The following is a 24223-nucleotide window of genomic DNA, read 5'->3' as shown; positions in this document are numbered from 1 at the left end:
ACCAGAGAGGCCAAGGACTCGGGAAGAGGAAGGGAGGAAGTTGTCAAGAGGTGGGCAGGGCCAGGCCCCAGGAAGAGGGTGGGTTTATCCTAAGTGCAAGGACAGTCATTGGAAGGGTAAAAGCTCTGGCTGCCAGAGGGGCAGGGAGCCCTGACGGGAGGCTGGTGCAGCATCGAGGCGAGAGAGGACTGGGACTCAGACCAGGGTTCAGCAGGGCACAGCGGAAGGAGTCAGAGGATACTCAGGAGACAGACACACCGAGTGCCGGAGGACAGCAGGTTAAAAAGTTTGTTCACCTAACCTGCTTCAGGCAGAGGGTGTTGAGGACCTAGAGTCCCCCTCTAGGTCCTTCACTCTCAGGAAGGAGGGGGCAGGGACAGGTGAGGAGAGAGAGGAGTGGAGGATGACTCCCAGGTTTCTGGAAGATGGAGGATCCACAACTGAGACGGGGAGGCAGGAGAGAAGCAGGTTGGACAGGCGCTGGGTGGTGGGAGCAAGAGCTCGTGTGGGACGTGCTAAGTTTGCAGCGTCTATTAGTCATCCAGTGGAGATGCCAAGCACTGATGTGTCTACGGGTCTGCCGGCTGGTCAGGGACCGGGCTCCACTCCTCTTTGCACTCCTGCGTCCTGGCGACAGCTGGGAGCCGTCTGGGCACCAAACAAAGGTTTGTTGAGAGAAGCAATGACTGAAGCTGGCCCGAGAAGGCACGTTTCCAGTGGGCCTTCCCCAGACCACCAGAGGGCAGCACCACCCCAAAAACCAGCCTTCCCAAGCCAGGGACACGCCACCTCTCCTGAACCTGGGGCTTCCTGAAGCTGCTTTCCTGGGCACAGAAATCAATGAGGGGAGACCAGCTCTCTCCAAGGCCCCCAGCTTCAAGCCTGGCGGGGGCTGCGGATTGGGCCATGGGCGGGAGGGCCACCTCCTGGAGCAGGATGGCTGGCATTTCAGAACCCACATACAGACTCTGGTCTGACAAGTTCATCAGGCAAAATTTTAAAAATAGGGGCTGTTCCAGAAGACCCAGGCCAGCATGTGGCTGTCCTCCCAGTCCCAGAGTCAGGGCAGGGCAGTGGGGAGAGCAGGAGAGAGGCCGCCTGTTGTAGCATCTGGCCGTGTTCCGTCCCTTACTCCATGTTCTAGTCATTCACTCATTCACCCAACATCGATGCCTCTCTGAGTCGGGTCCTGTGGTGGGCACTGCAGGCAAGAGATGCCACGGGAACGCCAGGCACAGTGGGGGAGAGTATGTGCCGTGTGTTCACGCATCAGCGTTCCCACGTCAGGATGCATTTTCCAATTGATGCAAACATGTAATAAAGCTTCACTCCCCACTGTCAAACTCACAATGATGCATCTTGCAGTGGATAATGTGTTCAAATCAAGGAAACAGGGCCCAGTAGGTGGTAAGTATAAAATCTGAGATGTACCCAGTTGGGGTCAGGGAGTCAGGGAAGGCCACCTGGAGGAGGTGAGTCTTAAAGGATAAGCAGGAGTTGGCCAGGGAAAGGCACACAGAAGAGCTTCTAGGCCCAGGGAACAGCAAAGGCACAGAGGGGAGGCTGGATGGGTGGGTTGGTAGGGGAACTCCAGGTGCAGGGGACGGTGGCAAAACAAACCGGAGAGGGGAGCAGGGCCCAGTCATCCAACACCTTGACTTGCAGGTTCAGGAGTTTGCTCACCTAATCTGAGTTGGGCGGAGGACCTGGAGCCTCCCTCTAGGTCCTTCCCTCTCAGTAGCCCCAGAAGCCTGGGGAGCTGCTTCTTGGTGCTAAGCAGGCAGTAACTCCATCAGACCTGGATTTGGGAAAGGTGTCTCTGGTCACAGCCTGCATCAGCGCAGTGGCCATGGGGATCCTGAGAAGTGGGCAGGTTCAAGAAGATTCTCAGGAGGCCAGACAGGAGGGTATGATGACAAATTAGATTAGGGGAGGGGCAGAAGAAGAGGCAGGAGTCAAGGAACAGAAAACTGGGATTCTGACTTGGATATGTGGGTGTGTAGGGGTGTCACCCACTGAGAAGGGGACCTTGCCATCTCTGATGAGCTCTGCTGGGGCTGATCCAAGAAGTGCACAGAGACGGGTTCCCTGCTTTGTAAAAGGGTCTTGGTTGCTGGTCTACGAACTGGCATGAGAATTGAGCTCCATGTGCCAGGGCTGGGAGGAGGGTCCCAGAGAGGGGCATTTGAGATAGGAACACTGCCTTGAAACGTGCAGCTTTCCCCCGTGGGTGGGCTCTCAGCAGAGTGGCTTTCCCTTGCCAGGAAGCACTGAAAGTTCTGTGCTGGGAGGTTTGACTCCACACTGTGGAGTCATCATGAATTGGGGTGCAGGGAAAGGAAGCTGAACCCAGTGTGCTGGCCAGGGACCTGGGTCTACAAGCTGGTCAGCAGGGTGGGGTTGGGTGCAGGGTCCTTGATCCTGAGGTGTGGGGACAGGATTGGGTCTGGAGCAGGAGGGGTGGCGTTTGGGGGTAGAGTAAGCCTGGAGTCTGACTGCAATTGTCATGTTCCAGATTCTGGGTGACCTGTTAGGATTCTGGGTTCGGTTTGGGTCCTAGGCTACCTGTCCTGATCCTGAGAGTGTTTCCAAAGTTCCAGGTGTTGGGTCTAGGATGCTGGTCTGGAGTTGGTGGTTCAAGTCTAGATCTGGGCCCTGACCCCAAGTTTAGGGTTCAGGGTCATGGTAGTGATCTGGGTCTGGGACCAGAGTCCAGGCTGGGGTTAGTAACCAGGATTGGATGGAGGTGATGGTCCAAAATCTGGATTGGGGGTCTGGGGTCAGGATTGTAATCCAGGCCTGCGCTTTGTGACTCTCTGAGTATGGAGTTGGGGACCCCAGAGTGTGATCTGAGGTCACAGTCGGGGTCTGAGGTAGAAGTCCCGGACTGTGTTCTGAAGTCTGAATCTGCGTCTTGGTCAGGGTCCGGGATCCTTGTGATCCACGTCTGGGGTCGGAGCCGCGGTCCGATCGCAGAGTGTGGGATCCAGAGGTGCGATCCGAGGCTGTGGCCAAGGGCTAGGTCCAGGGCTGTCTTCGGGACCGGGTCGGGGTCCAGGATCGAAAGCGGAGGTCACGGCCAGGGTCTGAGGTCGTGGTCCCGGGTCTGGTCTGGTGCCCCGAGGTCAGGCTCGGCCCCGGCCCGCGCGGCCTCCAGGGGGCGCCGCCGCCCGCCCGGCTCGGCCCCTCGCGGGCTCGCTGGCGCTGTGCGCGGCAGGCGGGGCCGGAGGCGGCGGCGGCTCCCGGGCGCGGGCGGCGGCGGCCCCGACTGCAGTCCCGGCGGGAGCGGAGCGCGAGCCGCGGCCGGGCCCGAGCCGGCGCCATGGGGCGGCGCCGCCTGTGAGCGGCGGCGAGCGGAGCCGCGGGCGCCGAGCGGGGCCAGGCGGGCGGCGGCGCGCCCAGGCCGAGCGGGCCGCGGCCGGGCCGGGCCGAGCGCCGACGAGCGGGAGCGCAGCGGAGCGGCCGCGGCGGGAGGAGGCAGCGCCGCCGCCAAGATGGCGGACCTGGAGGCGGTGCTGGCCGACGTGAGCTACCTGATGGCCATGGAGAAGAGCAAGGCCACGCCGGCCGCGCGCGCCAGCAAGAAGATCCTGCTGCCCGAGCCCAGGTGAGGGGGCGCCGCCGCGCGCCCGACCCCGGCCGGTCGCCCTGCCCGGCTCCTCCCGCAGCCCGCGCCCGAGACCTTGGCCCCACACTCGACCCCGCAGCCCCAGACCGCCCGGGGCTGGCCCCGCGACGCCCTGCGGCTCCGCAGCCCCGACCGGCCCGCTTGGTGCCCACGGGTCCAGAGCCCCGAGCCCCAGGCCCCGCGCGCCTGAACTCGGAGCGCCGCCGGCCCCCGGACCCGCTCCGCCGCTTCCTGCATCACGCTCGGCCGGCTCCCCGCCGCTGTCAGCCCCTGGCTCCTGCCTTCTCCCACAGCGGCCCGGCGCGCCCCTTCCTCCGAGCAGCCCTCGGTCCCTGTGGGTCCCCTCCGCGCCGCGCGCCACCATGTACCCTGCCTGACCATCTCACCCATCCCTTGGCTGCCCCCGCTCCCAGCATCCCCCATCCCCCGGGGTTTCCACTGCCCCCACCCGACTCCCCTCCAGTCTACACACTAGTGTGAGGTTTGAGGGGGACTCTTCCCCACTCCTCTGGTGCGGTCACTGTCCTGGGGTTGGGTCGGAGAGTGCTTTCGGGATGGTGCTGATGAGGAGGACCCTGGTGTGCGCACACCATCTCCCCCAGCACACCTGCAGCAGCTGGACCACGGCTGCCGCCTCTCTGTATGACAACTGATGTCATCACACCTGGCATCGAAGTTTAAACTGTTCGGGATGTAGGTGCAGAAGTGTAGAGGGTGTGAATTAGAGCTGTGGCTTGTCCAGCGTTTAATGGCTGAGAGTGTTTTCCCATTGTCTGAGCCTTAAGCAGCCCATGGGGTGAGTAGGTGTGGTTTTGTCCCCATGGAACAGGTGGGGAAGCTGAAGCCCCAGAAGTGAGTGGCCTGCCCAGTGTCACAGGTAATCCCACGTGGCACCTGGCCACCAGATCAGGGCTTCAGACTTCTGGTTCTACATTTTGTCCACTACTTTGGGCTGAGCCAGGGCCTGGCAGATGTGCCCACCACAGTTCTTTGTGTCATGTGGCAAAGCCCGTGCCAGCAACTCCTCGTGCCTGCTGGTGCCCCAGTGGGCCGGGGACTGGGCCTGTCCTTGCTGCCATGGTCTTATCAGGTGACTTTGGGCAAGTCTTTTCCACTTCTGGGCCTCAGTTTTCTCATCTGTGAAATGTGGATAGTGTGAAGTAAGGGCTGCGACTCTGTGATGTCCCCAGCCTTCGAAGTGGGCTGCAGGGCTGCCATGCCCATGGCTCTCGCTGGCCCCCTCCTCTGTGCCCTGCTCACTGGGTTTCAGATTGACTGAACCCCAGGCCTGGGAGAGGAAAATTGGTGTGCGTTTTGAAAAGGCCGTTAGGGCCCTTTTTTTGCTAAGACATTTGCAATCAGATTTCTCAAAACAGGAACCAGACTGACTGTCAGCTGGGGTTGTCCAAGGAGCAGTGACAGTTAGAACAAAAATGAGTTCAGAAATGACAAAGCCACGAGGGAGGAAACGGGGGAGTCAACCTCTAGGGTTCAAAACGGCTCTCTTTGGTGGCCACAACCTTGAGACCCTCCTGCAGGTTGGAGTTCTGCAAAGTGGGAGGTGGGGCCTTTTCTGGAACTCTCTGCGTTTGGGTAACCTCCCCAGAATGCATTGCTTCTGATGGGGCCCCACCTTGAGTTGGCTCTGCAGGTGTTAGAACCCTGAGAAACAAGCTGTTCTTCTTTTCCTGTCCCCTTCCCATCTGTGGTGGTGATGGTGGTGATAGGAGCAATGATGGAAACTGTAATAACTTATTGTTTATTCTGACGTCGGTCATCTCAGTTCAACAAAAACCAACCTGTGAAGTTGGCAAGGCCATGCCTTGCATGTAGTAGTTGTTTAAGAAATATCAGGGCTGTGTGATGTCTCGTCTAGTCCTGAATGGAGACAAGGTACGCCGTGAGTTTTAGGGGAACAGCAGGAGAGCCAGGCATCAGAGTTTCTGCATAGAGTCACCATCAGCAGTGTGACACTGGGCAGACTGCTCCCATCTGGGAAGCGGACCGGAGGCTCTAGCACTGTCCGTCGGCATCCAGCCCTCCTGCGCGACAGAGCGCGCCACCTTTGCTTTACCCTTGGCACACGCAGTGGGTGTGATTGTGAAGGTGAGCGTGACCGAATCTCGTGTTTGCATGGTACTTCCCAGTTTGCAAAGTGCTTTTTACTCCATTTTCTCCAACCGTGGGCAGCAGGCCCAGCAGGCGGTATTCTCCCCATTTAACAGTTGAAGCCACTGAGGCTCAGGGAGGGGAGAAGACTTGCCCTGGTCACAGGGCTGGCCGGAAGTGGACCTCAGCTTTCTGGGTCCCCAGTGTTCTCCCCTGCTGTGCTTCATCGCTGCCCGCCCCTGAACACCTCTTCTCGGGCCCCTGTCCACATGTTGTGGCCTGGGCTGCCGACACCCCTGTCTGCAGAGCTGCAGGGCAGGCCCCAGTGCTGTCAGCTGTCTCAGCCCTCAAGGCCCGGCTCCCTCCCCGTGCAAAGCTGTGCACAGAGAGGTAGCTCTGGGCCAGGGGTCCCCGCGGATACAGGGTCCTGTCTTCACACCAGCAAGGCCAGGGTCAGGGAGTGAGGCCATGGTATGTCCCCATGGCAAGGTGCTGTTGAGAGTTGTCACCACCGTGGGGTGGTCTGTCTTGGCAGCCTCCCCAGCCACGAGGGCAGCCGTGGATTGTGGCTTGGCTGGGAGCTGGGGCTGGCATCTCAGCTTTCACTTCCCAGGGCTGGGGAATGGGAACAGTGGGCACCGTGCCACTTTCAGTTGGCACAGGGGCCTCCCCTTCTGTCACCCTATAGAATCCAAGGAAACAGACCCATTTCCTGACCTTCTCGTAGAAGGAGGCAGCGCTGTGTACCTGGGAGACAGGACAATTTAGCGTCTCTTCCCCCTGCCATATCGGCTCACCTGGGACCCAGGCAGGCCCCTTATCCTGGCTGGGCCTGCCTCAGTTTCCACCTCAGTAAAATATGCTCTGGCGTCTGAGGTCTGGGCGGGTCCTGAAGGGGCTACTGTCTCCCTCTCCCCACCACGGGAGCAGCAGCCTGGTAATTATCATCATTTGCTGAATATGACCGCTGAGGCCTCCTGTAATTAATCTCTGGGCTCCTGGCTGAGGAGCCTTGCCCGGGCGTCCCAGGAGGTGCCCCTGCTCTCCCCAGTGACAGTGGCAGCCCGGTGGCAGATTGTGGGAGCTGGGTGCCTCTTGCAGCCTCCCGTTTTCTTGGCTATTTCCTGGTCCCTCCCCCACCTCGAGTTTCCTCCTTCCGGCCCCTTTCTGGCTTCCCTGGCTCCCCAGACCCTGCCCCTGTTCCTCTGCTGCGCTTCGTTCCTGTTAACTCTTTGTAGCCAAGACTTCCTGCCCTCCATCTGTAGGAGAACGCTCCCCCTCCTCCCTCCTCCGCTTCTCCAGCCTTCCACTCCAGTGGCAGCGTCCTCCCCATCCTGCCCCTGAAAACAAGATTATCTTTTCGGCAGTCACTCCCTCTGGGCCACTGAAGCTGCTGCTGTTCCCCAGCAATGGGTCTCTGGGATGTCTTTTCCCATCTGTTTTCCTTTCCAGAGCATGAGGTTTCACATATTTGCCATTAAGCCGCCCGGCTGCCGTTCCCGGGTAAATGGATTTGAAGGGAGCACGAGCACTGCAGCTTGGGATCCGTGCAGGGGAATCTGGGCTCTGTCAGCCTGGAATGATGTGTCCTATTAATGCACAACCAGGTCCTAGTAGTAGGTTCCCAGTGAGGTCAGGTGCAGGCACGCTCGCTCTCTTGGCCCAGGTGGGCTGGCAGAGGGGCTGAGCTCGGGCAGTGGGTGCAGGCTGCAGGCGCATGGCTGCTGCTTCCAGGACACCAGCTCCTGCTCGGGACAAACAGCGGGAGCGAGAGCACGGGACAGTCTTGGAGGCGCACACGGCCTCCATCATATCTGCCCTTCCTTCCTGGGCCCCTTCCCCACTGGCTCTGGATGTGTTGGCTCCCTCCGCCGCATGGAGTTACATTCAAGTTATTTCTTTTCTTTTCTTTTTTTGAGACAGAGTCTCACTCTGTTGCCCAGGCTAGAGAGCTGTGGTGTCAGCCTAGCTCACAGCAACCTCCAACTCCTGGGCTCAAGCGATCCTTCTGCCTCAGCCTCCCGAGTAGCTGGGACTACAGGCATGCGCCACCATGCCCGGCTAATTTTTTTCTATATATATTTTTAGTTGTCCAGATAATTACTTTCTATTTTTAGTAGAGACAGGGTCTCACTCTTGCTCAGGCTGGTCTTGAACTCCTGACCTCAAATGATCCTCCAGCCTCGGCCTCCCGGAGTGCTAGGATTATAGGCGTGAGCCACTGCACCCGGCCCATTCAAGTTATTTCTGATCTGCTTCAAACGAGATACTAAAAATGAGGTGCTTGGCTGCAGCTTTTTTTTTTTAAAACAATAATGTCCTTTTCTGTTTTGCCGCTTACTGTAGAGAGATGTGTCTATGCTGGTAGAGGTGAGTTTTCTGGTATTGACATGCTGGCAGCTCTGTTCTCTGACTCCAGAAGCCAGCCCGGGTTTGGGGCGGGGGACAGACCCCTCCTAGGAACTGTAGGGCAAGGAGTTCTGGAAGTTTGTTCTTGGTGCAACTAAGGTGATGGCAGGTTATGGTCTCTGTGTTGGCATTAAATTGCAGGGTGTGGGTGCTCATGTCCTATTCATGAAGAGGCCGTCACGTTTGATGAGGGCCCAGAGCGTGTCTTACCGAGCATCCCTGCAAGGAAGCCTGGGCCGCTGCAGAATCGGGGGCGCTCGCGTACGCAGGGCCGCTGTCCTTCCAGTCCCCCTGCTTAGGGCTTGCCCCGGACTCTGCTGGTTGGGGTTGGTCTTCCCCATTTGCTTCATGGCCCCATCCTTGAGCTCTCAGGACATTGTCAGCCCCAGGGAGAGTCATTGAGAAATATTAATAAGAAGCCCCAGGGGACTTCCTCCTACCGCTGCCACCTCAGTGCCAGGTTTCCTGGAAATGCCACAGGGAGCTCCTCAGCTGCAGCCACAGGCCCTGCTCCTCTGGCTCCCTAACCGTCATCTCCCAGAGCGTGGTGCTGCCCAGAGTGGCTGCACCAGACCGCTGGGCCGGCCGGTGGCCTCCGTGCCAGCTTGTACTGTCCTGGGATGTCGAGGCTTTGGCATCACTGGCACACGAGGGGCCCAGGGACCAAGGCTGCTTCCTACCCTGGGCTCCCAGGAGGCTGCTACCTGTGTCCTGCAGCGCTTGGTGGGGGTAGGGGACGGCAGCCAGGGCACAAGCTGGGCACAGTTGGGGTCCTCTGAGACCCTGCACCCCGCTCTTCCCCAGAGACTGGGGGAGGGCTGAGGGTGTGTGCTGGGAGGGTTTGGACGTTTTCTTTGCGTCTAACTCACTGTGGGCCTCTGGGCCAGTTGCCCAGTCAGCGTCTTCTAGCCTGGTTTCCTCGCCATTGGCATGAGCGTGTTTGCCTCTGACTCCTGCGGTCCCCTTCCAATCCACACGGCTGCTGCCTCTGGCCCTGAGCAGGAGCCCCCTGGGCGGCCCCAGACCACCACGCCACAAGAGCGTGGGACTTTGCTTCTCTTCTGAACCGTGAGGTATATATTGGAAGGTACCAGAAGTTCTCCGCCTCAGCGCTCACCCCCTGCCTGTCTATCGTCCTGCCACCCAGCCCTCAGCGCTCAGCTGCTGGGAAAGGAAGTGAGGCTGGGCCCCCGGAGCAGCTGGTGCCAGAGCAGGGCTGGGCTGCTCCCTCCCACCGCTGGGCACGGAGCACCTCTGTGCCAAGGTGCCCTTGACGCCTTGGCCGGGCAGGTTTCTGGCTCTACCCCCTGGAGCCGCAGGTGGAGCAGCCCCGTGCCCAAGGCTGTCTGTGCAGGGGCAGTGGCAGCCACCCGCCTGGTTCGGCCGTTGGGCCCAGCCCTGGCCAGCAGGAGGCTGCCTGGCCACAGGCCCCATCCTCCAAGCACATAGCAAGTGTGGGACACAGGCCCAAACAAGACCACTTCGCATATGATCCCCTTCTAGAAGGAGCAGCGCAGGCTGGCGGCGAGCTGTGGGGCACCGGGGAGTGGGGCCTGGGCAGCGCTCTCCCGAGGCCCAGGAGGTGGGCGCGGGCTGAGTGCCTGGCGTTTTAGGAGAGCTCCTCTTCTGCCATGTCCTCTCAGGCTTCTTAGTTATTTTTCGTCTGTTTATTAATCAAAGAGATGAACCTAATTAAACCAACACTTTGAAATAGTTGCATGTAAAATGTTCATGATAAAGATAATTGAATACAGTAATGGGGGAAAGCAGTGTGGAGATTTGATTTGATCATTGAACTGAGCTTGTTCATTCTTGTAACCAATTCCTGCCCAAAGTGATGATGGAATTTTTATTCTACTTTTTCATAGACCCAAGTACAGGTGACCTTGTTTATGATACGGTCTACCATTAATATCCCCCCTTTCAATTTTCTTTCTTGTTTTTTTTTTTTTTTTTTTTTTTGAGATAGTCTTGCTTTGTTGCCCAGGCATGAGGGCAGTGATGTGATCATAACTCACAGCAACCTCAAGCTCCTGGGCTTAAGTGATCCTCCTGCCTCAGCCTCCCAAGTAGCTGAGACTACAGGTGCGTGCCATGACACCCAGCTAATTTTTCTATGTTTTGTAGAGATGGGATCTCACTCTTGCTCAGACTGGTCTCGAACTCCTGGCCTCAAGCAGCCCTCCCACTCTGGCCTCCCAGAGTGCTAGGATCACAGGCGTGAGCCACCCAGCCAGCCAGTTTTCTTCTTCTTGTGCTTTCCTTCCCATCCCGTTCCTGATGTTGAACGAATGCGCCATCTGTAAAGTTGCAGTCTGAGTTTTTCTGCCATCAGCTGTAGTTTCTTCAAACTTCTCTCCCAGGGTACAAGAAAACTGTGTTGTTCTCAAAGTGCTCTCTGTTTTCATGGTGAGGTTTTTGGTGTCGTAAGACATGCTACAGTCTGGCTTGGGCATTGCTGCCATCTTTTGCGGAGCCAGTCCCACTCCTGGTTCCCTCACATATTCAGCAAAGCCCTTGCTGTCCACCAGCCACTGTCTTCCTTCCAGCTGCCAAACAGGGGCTGTTGGCCATGGTGGGTGCGGGCGGGCGTGTCAAGCAAGCAGACCAGGATCCTGTATAGGGAGCATGCTGTGCCCTCTCAGGTTTTTAAATGGACATCATGGTGGTGGCAATTCAGCATTTTATTGACATCCTCAATTTATAAATGGGGAAACTAGATATTTGAAGTTTGTGACTTGGCCTGACCTCCTAGGGAAGGAGGTGGGCAGAGCCATCTGGAACCCAGCCTGGGCACCCATCCAACTGCCAGAGCAGAGGAGGCTCTGAGGCTCTTCCCCAAAGGGATTGGGAACCGTGAGGTCCTTCTGTCTGGGACTACTCAGGCCTTTTGGTTCTCTTGACAATTTAGAGTGGGTCTTGGGAGCCACGTGCCCGTGGATATCAGGGCTGTTGACCTGGGTGGAGGCAGGGGTGCCGCTCTGGGCTCATTGCCACTCTAGACTCTGCCAGTATCAGGGAGCGGGTGTTGGACAGGAAGGTGACCCAGCCCAGGAGGCTGCCCCTGCCTCCTGTGCCCGCCCGTGCTTGCCACCCTGGCCAGAGCTTCCTCCAGTGACACATTTTTCTAACCTGCCAGCTCCCTCGGCCACCAGCCCCATGGGAATAGACAGGAAACCCTAAAAATTGCCACTTTGAGGGCCTTCCATTCACGGACTCTGCTCAGGCCTGGCCTCGAGTTTGGGCTTTATTTGTGGGGGTTGTTTATTTTATTTAAAAAACATTTTTTTCTTTTTAAGGAAGAAAGTGCAGTGGTGTGGGCTGGGAAAAATGCTGTGGCCATGCCCAGGCGTGGCTTGTGAGGGGAGGGCCAGTCTTGGAGTCCAGGGTCTCGCTTCCTGCTCTTGCCCGGGCCTGGCCGACAGCAGAGCCCCGGGAAGGAGGCAGGCTCTGCCCGGCAGGCTCCCGGCTGTCGCAGGCAGGGTCTCTTGGTGAGCACACTTCCCCGTGGGAGACCTTCCGTGCCGGGTGATTGCTGCTCTGGGCTGTGTGGCGGGAAGTGGCAGTGGCTACGCCCTGGCTGCCGGGTGGCCATTCCCTCTGCCAGGTTGGCACCAGCTTTGGCGGTTCCCATGAAGCAAGCCTGGGTCTCAGGAGGGCGTGCTAGTGAGGCCCCAAGACCCCCATTCCCAGGGCCATGCCCAGCTCTTAGTGGGCTCCCCTGCCAGCTGGAGCTGCTTTGCTGCCATTTGCACCTACCTGTCCACACTGCCCACGGGGCCAGCACCCGACGTGTCCATCTGACCCCCACCGCCTTCGGAGATTGGTGTTTTGTAGTATTTTTTTCCCTCTTTATTGCTTTTTCCCATCCCCTCTGTGGATCAAAATGTCCCGCAACATGAGAGTCGGGTGCAAAAGTGGAGCTCCCAGAGCTCAGCCATGGGTGGTGAAGGTGCCGCCTTCCCAGCCCTGCTCACAGTTGAGATCCAGGGCTCTGGCCTGCAGGTTCCCGGCTCCGCGCCCCTGTCTCCCTCTGCCTAGTCTCTCAGAGGCCTCCCCGGAGCTCGGGCCTCTGGTCTCCAGGCCCGAGGGCAGCGACTGTGTCTTTCTCAGTTTAACAGATTTTTACCAAGCTCCAGCTGTGTGTGAAGCACCACGTGAGACTTGGTTTCTGTCCACTGTCTCCCATGTCCCTGTGAGTCCCAGGAGCCGGGAAACGTGTCCTTGGCAGTAGTTGATGGACATGAGCCAGTGTGTGGTCCCCAGAAGGGGAGGGTGTGCCGGCGTGGATGAGGGGCCCGTCCCAGCCTCGGAGCCCCTGCCAGTTCCAGGGGGGTGTCCTTGCTTTGCTGCAGGGAGAGGACCACCTCGGAAGTGGCCGCACAGGGGCCCCAAGCCTGGGCTCTTCTTTTCCCAGCTGGGCAGGGTTTGTGCCCAAGGAGTCACAGGATGAGAACACAGGGTCACCAAGGCCTATCCTTGTCATCAGCGCCATCCTTCCTGTTGGAGACAGCTTCGGGGGAGGTCACGGCATCTCCCAGCCTCTGAGGGTGGGGAGCAGGCGAGGGGACCCGGCTGCGGTGTTATGTGAGTGACAGCCCCACGTGCTCGCCTGCTGTCTCTCCTGGCCCTTCCTGAAGGGGGCTGGGCTGCAGGTGACAGCCGGGAGGGCCGGCCTGGGTTCCGCTGCAGCCCTTGGAAGGACAGTGCCGAGCAGAAACAGGCGAGAGCCTCCAGGCTGTGCCGGCCCTGCCCGGAGCCCGCGCTCCTCAGACCTTCCTCGCTGTGGCCGACTTCTTCCAGACCCCGGCCAGGGCCTGGCAGCCCTTGTAGGGCTGTCCTGGTACCAGCCAGCCCGACCCTTCTTCCCCTCCTCCGTGGCCAAGTGTCGCCGTCGGCCTGGGCTTCCTCCTGTCGTGCCCAGCAGAGCTGGTCTGCCCGCCCCGGACTAAGCCTGCTCCCTGCCCCCTCCCTGGCTCTGCCCCCCGCCCCCCGTTCTACCTGCCCTCCCCTCTGTGTCCTCCTCCCTGCTCCCTGCTCTCCTGCTCATCTCTGGGCAGACTGTCCCCTGCCTGTTCCCATGTCCACCCACCTGTCCTGGCTTCACCACCTGCCGATGTCCTGTTGGCACTTGGGGAACCCAATGAAGTTTCGCCTTCTCCACACGGCCTCTCCGGCGACACACAGGCGCCCCTTCCCGAGTCTCGCACCAACCGTGGGGTCCAGTGAGGCTTCTGCACTTGCTTGTCGTACCACAGCCTCAGAGCCCGCACCCCGGGCACGACGCACACAGGGCCTCGTGTATACATGTGTGGTGGGTTCTGGTGACAGCGGCCTGGGTGACCAGGCCAGCCAGCCCTGGGCTGGGCTTCCAGGGATAGTGCCAGGGGCTGTGCCGAGCCCAGAGAGCCCAGACGTGCGGGTCCGAGTGCTCCCCAGTCTCTCCACGGCCCGCTGGCAGCCCATGGGTCCCGAGGGCTGTGTGAGCGTGGCATGGGCTCCGAGCCCAGGCTCGCCAGGGCCCGCTGTGGCAGGGCTGGGCTGGAGGTGGCCCAGGAAAGGGGAGTAGGGGACAGCAAGGTGGTGTCTGAGGCATGGAGTGTGGCCTGGTATGGCTCTCTCAGTGTTGGGGGTGGGACAAATAGGGTAGGGCATGTCGGGCTGGCTTTGGGGGGTCACAGTGGCCAGCCCCTCCCCTACGGCCCTACCAAGCAGTCCAGGGCAGAAGTCTTGTTTTTTATCCAAGTACGAGGGACACACAAACTCAGGCGTGGCTTTTTTTTATTAATTGAGATACAATTCATATAACATATTCATCATTGTAAAGTGTACAATTCTGTGGTTTTCAGTACATTCACTATGTTGTGCAGCCCACACCCCTATCTAATTCCAGAACATCGCCATCACCCCAAAAGGGAAGCCTGTACCCACTGGCAGTCACTCCCCTTCCCTCCCCCCGGGCCCTGGCACCACAGATCTGCTCTGTCTCTGGGGATGTGCTTGTTCTGGACATTTCGTACAAATGGGATCATGCATGTGGCCTGGGTCTGGCTTCTTTCCCTCCACATCATGTTCCCAAGGTCCACCCGTGTGGTAGCAGGTGTCATGCTTGGTTCCTTTTTCTGGCCAAACAACGTGTCGTCGTGTGGACGGGCCATGTCTTGTTACTCTCTTCACCCGCTCGTGGACCGGGCCTGGCTTTTGTGATTCGGCCCAGTGCCCAAAGCCGGTGTGCAGTAGCACCGGGACCGAACTCCTGCAGACAGCGCGCTCTGAGCAGGAGGCCCTGCTGGCCTGACCTGCGGTCGGGATGAGTGAGCAGGCCCCACGGCACGGCCTCCTTCCTGGAGGGAGCAGTGTCACCCGCCAGCAGTGCCCTCAGCTGAGAAACAGGGCCTGGGCCTGCAGCCCTGCCGGGCACAGGGGCTTCCGCTCACCACACGTCGTCCCCTGTCACACAGCATCCGCAGCGTCATGCAGAAGTACCTGGAGGACCGAGGCGAGGTGACCTTCGAGAAGATCTTCTCGCAGAAGCTGGGTGAGTACAGCAGCAGCTCTGCCAGCCCCGAGGCTGACTTCCTGCCCCTACCCTGGCCACAGGCAGTGATCCCACTCCCGGGAGGGTCGGCCTCCCATCCACTCAGGACAGGCCAGCCGGCAAAGCCCAGGTGGCCACGGGCTGCTCCAGGTTGGGCTGTGTGACCTCTTGTGCCTCCAGCCCCTGGCTGTCAGCCTAGGGAGCCCCGTGGTGGGGGTGGGGGCCCAGCAGTCTTCCAGGGCCGCCAGGGAAGTTCCTCCTTTGGGGTTTTTGTTTTTGAGAGTTGCAGCTTCCCCTTGGCGAGGCCACAGCTGCTCTGGGCCGTTGGTAGGACTGACAGGAAGAGGCGGGGCCCTTCCTGTGGCGCCTGCCGAGCTGTGGTTGGCCCGCCCCCGCCCCATGGGTCCTTTTGTGAGTGACCTGCCCAGTGCTGGCCCCTCGCTCTTCCTCCTCCTGGTGCCTGGTGCCTGTTGTCTTGCAGGACCGGCCAGGCCCCAGCTGCTCCCAGCTCTGACTGCCCTTCCAAGAACAGGCCCTCGGCTCCGGCCTGGGCGTGGCCTGGCCCGGGCAGTGATGTGTCAGGAAGCACACCACCCTTTGGGTCTCTGGCCTGTGCTCTGTGACCTTGGGCAAGTTTCTTCACCTCTCTGGGCCCAGTGGTGTCCTCAGCTGGGAAATGGGACTCACGAGCGTCTCTGCCCAGGACTGTCAGGGTCAGATGGGCGGTGTCGGTGAGAGCACTCTGCCTGCCCTGAGCCCTGTTTACAAGTCGCCCAGGCCAACCTCACCAGAAATGATGGTTGCACACTCTGACAGAGTGCCCAGGCGGTGCCCCCAGAGTCGTGGGAAGCCACCCAGCACGAGCCCGGTCACCCGCGTCGGACTAGAGGCCTGAGTGGGGCTTAGCTCCCTTTTGTCCTCCGGCAGCTGCCCTGGGCCCAGGACCCAGGCCCCCACTCCCTGGGAGGGGCGAGGACGTCCCGTCCGGGGTCTCCTGAGAGCCCTTCCCCCAGCCCGTCCTACCTCTCCCAGTCTCCTGTGGACCGTCCCCCTGCAATGAGGCCCCAGTCCCACGGTCTTTCCTGGGACTTGCCACTGGGCGGAGGAGCCCTCAGTTCCGCTCATGACTCTGCCGCATACCACATCTCTGCCAGCTTCCTTGAGCCTCAGTTTCCCCAACTGAACCCACCCTCTCTGCCTGTTTGTCAGGGCTGCTGTGGACAAGAGCCAGACAGTGGGGGAGGAACATGGTCCAGAAGAGGGGCACAGCCCCCTTGGACCCTCCTTGCCCTCCATGGCCACCCTCCTCGACCTGGTCCAGGTGGCTGGGGCATCTGAAGGGCCCCCAGGCATGACCTTGTGCACAGCCTGCCTTTGGGGGGTGTGGGCCTCATGGCGCAGGTGCAGGGCCCTGGGCTGCATGGAGGGGGTGCCCAGGCACCAACCCAGGGCTCTCCGACGCCAGAGCCAGCCCCCTCCTCTGCCTCTCCACGTGCCCATCACTTTCCAGCCTCCATATAAGGAAGCAGATTTGGGAAGTGAGTAGAAACGCAGGGACCCTGACCTGAAATTCAAGAAATCTCCAGATTGGCAACAGCCTCAGCGGCTACCTTGCCCAACCCCTGCCTGGGACAGAGACCACATTTTGCCCACGATGATAGGGAGGCCCCTGAGAGGAGGTGTGGCTCAGTGTGACCCAGCACGGTTACTTTCAGGGTACCTGCTCTTCCGAGACTTCTGCCTGAACCACCTGGAGGAGGCCAAGCCCTTGGTGGAGTTCTATGAGGAGGTGCGGTGGGACCTCACCTGGCGCTGGGTGGGTTGGCAGGGCTCAGTGGGCCCAGGCCCTGCTCTGCCTAGAGAGGGGGGAGGAGGCTGGGTCAGCCTTTGTTGAATCCGTAAGACACCTGGTGCTGGCGCCCCTGTGCCCTGCTGGGCCACAGATCACCTGTGGGACTCCTGTCTTCCAGATCAAGAAGTACGAGAAGCTGGAGACAGAGGATGAGCGCGCGGCTCGCAGCCGGGAGATCTTTGACTCGTACATCATGAAGGAGCTGCTGGCTTGCTCTCACGTGAGTGTCCCCGGCTGGCTCACCCTCGGGCTCTGTCCGACCTGTGTGCTGGCCCAGAGTCACCTGGGGGTTGGGAATGGAAGAAAGGACCCTGTGGAGAATTCACAGCCACCTTTGTCTTCCCCAGCCCTTCTCGAAGAGTGCCACCGAGCATGTCCAAGGCCACCTGGTGAAGAAGCAGGTGCCCCCGGATCTCTTCCAGGTGTGTGCCGGGCTTGTTCCCTGCTGCTTCCTGGCTCCTGCCCAGACAGGGTGGCCCCTGACAGCCCCAGGTCGAGGAGCCTGGCCAGTTCAGGGTAGGGCCTGGGCAGCCATGGTCCTGGGGGGCCCCGTCACCAACTTCCAGCTTCCTCCCTTAGCCATACATCGAAGAGATTTGTCAGAACCTCCGAGGGGATGTGTTCCAGAAATTCATCGAGAGGTGAGTGCAGGGGCTGGTGTGGGGGAGGAAGAGGGGGAAAGGCCGCCCTGATAAAGGGTGTGGGTGGTGTAGATGGAAGCCAGCCTGTGGTAGGCTTGGGGCAGCCGGGTGCCTGGGCACATCAGTGGCCCCGTTGCAGGGCCTCCTGAGCAGTCAGACAGGCTTCTGATCATCCTGGGCACCACCCTGCTCAGCACCAGGCAGCTCAAACCTGTCCCGGGCAATTCTTTGGGGAGCCAGGGACCACCTATGCCTGCTGCCTGCCATGGCCCACACAGCTAGAATCGGCCAGGTGGGTGGGAGTTCTAGGCAGATTTTAGCTAAATATAAGCAGCAGCTTTTTTAGGGTCACAGCTGCCCAGCCATGGAGTGAGCTCTGCGTCACAGGAGGTATGCAAGCACAGATAGGTGGGCACTCATCCAGAATATGGTAGCAGGAAGTCTGGGTTAGACTTGAAGACCTGCTCCCTAAGCTGATCTGATCCCGACAGGAGCCCATAGCTAGGTGGCTGTGGCACCTGAGCGCAGGCTGGCCAGCACTGAGGATGGGCAGGCCCAGCACATGTGGCTCCCACAAGATCCCAGAAGAGGACACCAAGGCTTGGGATGTTTCCACATCAGACGGGACCCTGGGGAATGGCAGCAGCGTGGGGCAGGCCCACGCCAGCATCCTTCTGCCCACTCTCTGAGTCTCTCTGAGCCTGGGTTCTTCTCTTGCAGCGATAAGTTCACACGATTTTGCCAGTGGAAGAACGTGGAGCTCAACATCCACGTGAGTGGGTCCGGGTGGGATGTGGAGGGCCGTGCTCCCTACTGCTCCTCTCCAGGAAGCCAGGCCCGTGGCTTGGCAGGGGTGGGGAGGTCAGGGGCGTCTGCCTTTCAGCCCCTGGGGCGGTGGCTGTGGGGGTCAGTGCCAGGACCCCAGCGGCAAGGGTGGCCAGGACATGGGTTTGGGGGACCCTGGCACAGGGCCAGCCCCTGCAGCCCAGTACCTCTACCCCGGGGCTGGGCCAGGCAGCCTGCAGTGACCCCAGCTGTTGCCACCCCATAGCTTACCATGAACGACTTCAGCGTGCACCGCATCATCGGGCGCGGGGGCTTTGGTGAGGTCTACGGCTGCCGGAAAGCCGACACGGGCAAGATGTGAGCACCCTGCTCGGCTGGAGTTTGGGGGGATGCCTGAGGGAGGGGCAGGGCTCCTGGGTGGGGCGTGAAGGCACGGGGATTTACAGGGGGTACTGGGCGGGGGGGTTGTGCTTCTGGCTAAGGGCTCTGACAGGCAGGTCTCTGCACAGGGCCCTGCGCTGTTCCCTCTATGCCACAGTGTCCCTCCCTCCACCTGCTGGTGCCGTGACCCTCCGGCAGGCTCCCCAGAGCCCCCAACCTGCCACACTTTCTCCTGCCCTCTCTCCCTGTCACATGCTTGTCCTGTGTCCTGTCATCCCAGCCAAGAGCCCCCAGGGCAGCCCTGGCTCCACTCCGCAGGGGGTGCTGATCACCGCCGTCCCCACAGGTACGCCATGAAGTGTCTGGACAAGAAGCGCATCAAGATGAAGCAGGGCGAGACGCTGGCCCTGAACGAGCGCATCATGCTGTCCCTTGTCAGCACCGGGGTGAGCTGGGTATGCCGGGCTGCCGCCAGGCCAGCATTGGCCCCGGGACCTCGGGCAGCCGCCTCTGACCACCCGTCCCCTCCTAGGATTGTCCTTTCATCGTCTGCATGTCGTACGCGTTCCACACACCAGACAAGCTGAGCTTCATCCTGGACCTCATGAACGGTGAGTGCGTGCTGGGCCCAGGGGGGACAAGGGCCAGGGCTGGGGCTGGGCAGGAAGCTGAGCGCCACCCCGTGGCTGCCTCCCTTAGGTGGGGACCTCCACTACCACCTGTCCCAGCACGGGGTCTTCTCCGAGGCTGACATGCGCTTCTATGCGGCGGAGATCATCCTGGGCCTGGAACACATGCACAGCCGCTTCGTCGTTTACCGGGACCTGAAGGTGACGCTGGCACAGACGCTTCGTTATCTGCCCTGCTGCCCCCTGGGACGAGGCTGCCTGTCCTCCTGCCCTGAGCTACTTTCTGGGTTTAGTTGTGACTGGGAGAAGGAGACCCTGCCCGGGCCCTCTCCCTGGACACCCACGATCCTCTCAAGCGAGGAGAGTGACCACTGGCGTCGTGCCCGGGCGGCGGCTCACTGAGCTTCCTCCACAGCCAGCCAACATCCTGCTGGACGAGCATGGCCACGTGCGGATCTCGGACCTGGGCCTGGCCTGCGACTTCTCCAAGAAGAAGCCCCACGCCAGCGTGTGAGTGCCCCGCGCCTCTCCCCTTCCCTGCCCTCTGCCGCTCGCGCTCATGGCCTCCTTGCTCCCACAGGGGCACCCACGGGTACATGGCCCCTGAGGTCCTGCAGAAAGGCGTGGCCTACGACAGCAGCGCCGACTGGTTCTCCCTGGGCTGCATGCTCTTCAAGTTGCTGCGGGGGTGAGTGGGCCATCGCAGGTGGGCAGGTGGGACGGGGCAGAGAGAAGCTCTTTTCCAGTCCAAGTAGGGGGCAGGGGGAGGGGAGCCCACAGCCGCCTGGGTGTCTGGGGTGGCACCTTCCCTGGCTCTGGACAAGGCTCATTTATCTGCTTGCCTCAGTTTCTCCATTCCTGTCCTTTGACCTGGGTCTTCGGCCCCTCTTACCCAGGCACAGCCCCTTCCGGCAGCACAAGACCAAAGACAAGCATGAGATCGACCGCATGACCTTGACAATGGTGAGTGTAGGCTCTCAGTGCGGGACCACAGTGAGGCTGGGGTCTCTTGTGTGCCAGGGTCATGACTCTTGGTTCTCACCAACCAGCAGAGATCTCAGGCCACTGAGCTTCTCTGGTCTCTATGAGACAGGCCTCCTGCCCCGCACCGCAGGTCTGGCCCTTCCTGTGTTGTCAGAGCACACACAGCCGCTGGGCCAGTGTCTCCCTCCGCCGGGGCCCGGACACCCCCGGCCCTAGCTGTGATGGGGCCAAGGGCTTTTCCTCAGCCCCTGCCGACAGCCTGCTCCTCTCTCAAGGCCGTGGAGCTGCCCGACTCCTTCTCTCCGGAACTCCGCTCCCTGCTGGAGGGGTTGCTGCAGAGGGATGTCAACCGGAGACTGGGCTGCCTGGGCCGCGGGTGAGTGCCCTGGCTGCTCGGCATGCTGGGTGTGCCATCACCTGGATGTCCCCATGGGTCCCTGCCTCCTTTGAAGAGCTCCCAACACGGGGCACGGCCACCCTGTCTTTGGGCAGAGGGGCTGCCTGGGGTGGAGCTGCTGGACCTGGCTGGCGCCCTGCTTCCAGAGGGGCCCTCGTAACAAAGCTGACAGTGATGGTCGCAGTTTTGTATGGTTTTTCAACCTCTACTAAGTGCTGGCCGCGGCACTGCAGGATTTGCCAGTGTTAAAGCTCCCCACACCCTGTGATGTAGGAACTGCTGTGCTCCCATTCAGACATGAGGAAACAGGCTCAGGTTTAAGGAACTTGCCTAAGGTCACAGAGCTAGAAAGTGGCTGAACCAGGAGTTAAACCTGGGCAGCCTGACCCATGGCCCAGACTTAGCCCCCGACTTCGGGTGCTCCGGAGCCCGGGTGACAGGCATCTCCCTGCAGGGCTCAGGAGGTGAAGGAGAGCCCCTTCTTCCGCTCCCTGGACTGGCAGATGGTCTTCTTGCAGAAGGTGATAGCCTGTGGCAGGGGCTGGGGGACACCCTGCAGCGCCTACCCCATGCTAAGGCCCGATGACCCCTGTTCTGCTGCAGTACCCTCCCCCGCTGATCCCCCCGCGAGGGGAGGTGAACGCAGCCGACGCCTTCGACATTGGCTCCTTTGATGAGGAGGACACAAAAGGAATCAAGGTACTGGGCCTTGCCTGGCCTCTCACCTGAGCCCTGATCCTGGCTGGGGGGACCTTGTCCCTCGAGGCCCCTGCGAGCCTCCATGCCAGCCCTGCCAACCTGTGGCCTCAGCTCCTCCGCCCCACACTTCCCCGGGGCTGGCGGGTGGACCAGACCGTCCCTGCCCCTCCCTGGGTCTGGGCAGGCTTGTGGCTGACGGATGTCCTGGCACCTTCTGTCCATCCATGCGTCCCTGCCCTGTCCACCTGCTGAAGTTACTGGACAGTGACCAGGAGCTCTACCGCAACTTCCCCCTCACCATCTCGGAGCGGTGGCAGCAAGAGGTGGCAGAGACTGTCTTCGACACCATCAACGCTGAGACAGACCGGCTGGAGGCCCGCAAGAAAGCCAAGAACAAGCAGCTGGGCCACGAAGAAGGTGAGGGTCACCGGCCCCTGCCCACTTTGGAAGTGAGGAACCGGCTCAGGCTTAAGGCACTGACCTTCTGGCCAAGGTCACAGCCAGAAAGTGGCCAAACCGGGACTTAAGCCCAGGCTGGGCCAGGCTGAGCCCCCTCTCTCATCTCTTGCGTCAGACTACGCGCTGGGAAAGGACTGTATCATGCACGGCTACATGTCTAAGATGGGCAACCCCTTCCTGACCCAGTGGCAGCGGCGGTACTTCTACCTGTTCCCCAACCGGCTGGAGTGGCGGGGCGAGGGCGAGGCCCCGGTAAGAACTGGGGCTGCGGTCAGGGAGCCGGGCGCCCAGTGGCCGGCCTGGCCCTCACTCACCGCCTGTCCCTCCGGCCCTGCAGCAGAGCCTGCTGACCATGGAGGAGATCCAGTCCGTGGAGGAGACGCAAATCAAGGAGCGCAAGTGCCTCCTTCTCAAGATCCGAGGTGGCAAGCAGTTCGTCCTGCAGTGCGACGTGAGTGGGGGCCGGGCGGGCGGGCGGGGCGGGGCGGCCTGGGCCGAGCCTGGCTGACCGAGCCCGGCTGCGCAGAGCGACCCCGAGCTGGTGCAGTGGAAGAAGGAGCTGCGCGACGCCTACCGCGAGGCCCAGCAGCTGGTGCAGCGGGTGCCCAAGATGAAGAACAAGCCGCGCTCGCCCGTCGTGGAGCTGAGCAAGGTGCCGCTGGTCCAGCGCGGCAGCGCCAACGGCCTCTGACGCCCGCCCGCCTTTTATAAACCTTTAATTTATTTTGTCGAATTTTTATTATTTGTTTTCCCGCAAAGCGGAAAAGGTTTTATTTTGTAATTATTGTGATTTCCTGTGGCCCCAGCCTGGCCCAGCCCCCAGGGAGGGGCCTGCTTGCCTTGGCTCCTGCTGCCACCAACCCAGCCACTGTCCAGCGCCCTCTGTCCCGACCCGGGGCCGCCTGCTCCCAGTATCTTCCCGTGGGGGGAGCAGCAGCCCCCAGTAGCCCTCCCGCCCTCCCCTGGGGGACAGTGCCACACCAGGTTGTGCCACCTCAGGCTCTGAGCTGTGCTCTGTGCCCACGGGCACTGCCGGGGGGCCCAGCATCCCCCACCCCCAGGGAGGGCACAGCACAGGGATACTACTTGAATTTGCCCACCGAAGCCCCTCTTGCAACAGAGGGACAGAGCCCTGCACTGTCCTGCCCTCTGGCCACTGGCGAGAGGAGAGGGCCTGTTGTCTCCCTGGCCCCTGGCCTCCCAGAGTGACTTGGGCTCCTGTGCCGTTGTTCAGGAAAAGCCCTGTGTCACTGGCTGCCTCCATTCCCACCTTCCCTGGACACTGTGGGGCTCAGCCTGGAGGGTGGCATTGGCAGTGGGTGCCGCTGCCCTCCCTACAGCTCCCCTCACCCCCACCCAAGCACCCGGGCTCAGGGACCACAGAAAGGCAGCTGTGGATTGGGCCACACTGGCCTCGCCTGGCTCCGAGGTCCCCCTGTTGCTGGGCTGGGTGAGACCTCATCTGCGCAGGACCACAGGGGGCCGGCGGCAGGTGGGCAGGACAGTGTGAGGGGGCCAGCCCTCCCTGCCCCGGGCCCGTCAGTGTGCCCCCGGGCTGTCTTGTCCCATAGCCCACGTCATGTCAGTGCCACCACCCCAGGGCGCCAGCTCGCCCGCCGCATGCCCCCTCGTGCCAGTCGCGCTGCCGTGTGTGGTGTCGCACCCCCCGCCCCCGGGGCTGGGTCAGTGCGCCCTCCCCTTTCGTCCACTCACTCCCTGGGGCGTTTCTTTGCCGATTTTTGAATGTGATTTTAAAGAGTGAAAAATGAGACTATGCGTTTTTATAAAAAATGGTGCCTGACGTCTTGGCCGTCTCAGACTCTTTTTGTGCCTAGTGACCATTTTGCAGCCTCAGCTAGGGCCTGAGGGGAAGGTCTTGTGGCAGGTGCCCTCCCTGGCCACCGCAGCCAGCCAAGGCCAGCCTGCCCAGGGTAGGGTGGGGGCTCCTGCTCCCCACTCGGTGGCTGTACAGTGCCCTCTCCCCAGGTAAGCAGGAGGCGGTGCCAGCAGCTCCGTGCTTGGCGTCATGTTTGGACGGACTGGGACCGTCTCAGCCTCACTGAGCACCCCCTGCTGCCAGGCACTGGGCTGAGCCGCCCCTCCCCAGGGACAGTCACAGTGAGGCACTTCTGCCCTCTGGGTCACATTGCATCCTTTCTGACCTTGGCCTCCCCTCTGGCCTCACTGTGCAGCCCTCAGTAGGGGTCCCTGAAGCCCGAGGGGTTCCCCAACATCAGGCCTCTCATCTACCCAGAGGCTTCTGGTAAACTTCCTTTTCCCAGTGTCCCTGCCGTGCAGGCCCCCATGGGTGACTGAGCAGATGTGTGTGGCTGCCCACTCCAGGCAGGGCTCGGCTGGGCAGGCTGAGGCCCAACCTCATTGTGCCAGGCAGAGAAGGAAGGCTGCTGGGACGGATGCTCTAGGGGGAGACTAAGGAGTCTTGGAGGCAAGAGCCTTTGTGTTGGGCCTCCAGCGGTGGGTGGGGAAGTGGGGAGGACATTGCTGATGCAGGGAGGGTCCCGGCACTCATGAGTGGCTCAGGTTGGCGGGAGCACTGTGGGAAGGACCCACACCTGAGAGGCCCTGAATGCCAGGCTTAACCTGGCACAGACCCTGGTGTGTGCTCAGTGACTGCAGAGTGAAGATATAATGGACATGAAGTCTGAACTTTGCCAGGCTCTGGTGAGTCCCTGATAGCTGAGCAGGGCTGG

At 60.9% G+C, this 24223-nt stretch overlaps 1 protein-coding gene and 1 pseudogene across 1 annotated transcript; one reads left to right on the top strand and one right to left on the bottom strand.

Moving 5' to 3' along the window:
• Positions 1–3272: 3272 nt before the first annotated feature.
• GRK2 (G protein-coupled receptor kinase 2) lies at positions 3273–23313 on the top strand. The gene is made up of 21 exons (XM_069470342.1): positions 3273–3607; positions 14608–14684; positions 16400–16473; positions 16655–16756; positions 16884–16958; positions 17116–17177; positions 17898–17949; positions 18229–18320; positions 18691–18790; positions 18877–18955; positions 19044–19174; positions 19389–19483; positions 19554–19661; positions 19870–19936; positions 20233–20333; positions 20809–20875; positions 20958–21053; positions 21308–21470; positions 21628–21764; positions 21850–21963; positions 22039–23313. The coding sequence occupies exons 1-21, from the start codon at positions 3495–3497 to the stop codon at positions 22201–22203; spliced, it is 2070 nt and encodes a 689-aa protein (XP_069326443.1). The 5' UTR covers positions 3273–3494; the 3' UTR covers positions 22204–23313.
• Positions 9996–11946, bottom strand: LOC138383622 (fatty acid-binding protein 5-like; annotated as a pseudogene).
• Positions 23314–24223: the final 910 nt, after the last annotated feature.

This window comes from Eulemur rufifrons, chromosome 6 (assembly GCF_041146395.1).
Source record: "Eulemur rufifrons isolate Redbay chromosome 6, OSU_ERuf_1, whole genome shotgun sequence".
Classification (NCBI taxonomy): Eukaryota; Metazoa; Chordata; class Mammalia; order Primates; family Lemuridae; genus Eulemur; species Eulemur rufifrons.
This window is presented reverse-complemented; position numbering and strand designations above follow the sequence as displayed.

What these genes read in the sequence shown, in the direction of transcription:
- GRK2 (XM_069470342.1), top strand. Translation starts at nt 3,495, where the DNA reads ATGGCGGACCTGGAGGCGGTGCTGGCCGACGTGAGCTACCTGATGGCC. An exon ending in ACGTGGAGCTCAACATCCAC is followed by an intron (nt 17,950 to 18,228) that starts GTGAGTGGGTCC and finishes GCCACCCCATAG; the next exon opens with CTTACCATGAACGACTTCAG. An exon ending in GGGGCGAGGGCGAGGCCCCG is followed by an intron (nt 21,765 to 21,849) that starts GTAAGAACTGGG and finishes CCGGCCCTGCAG; the next exon opens with CAGAGCCTGCTGACCATGGA.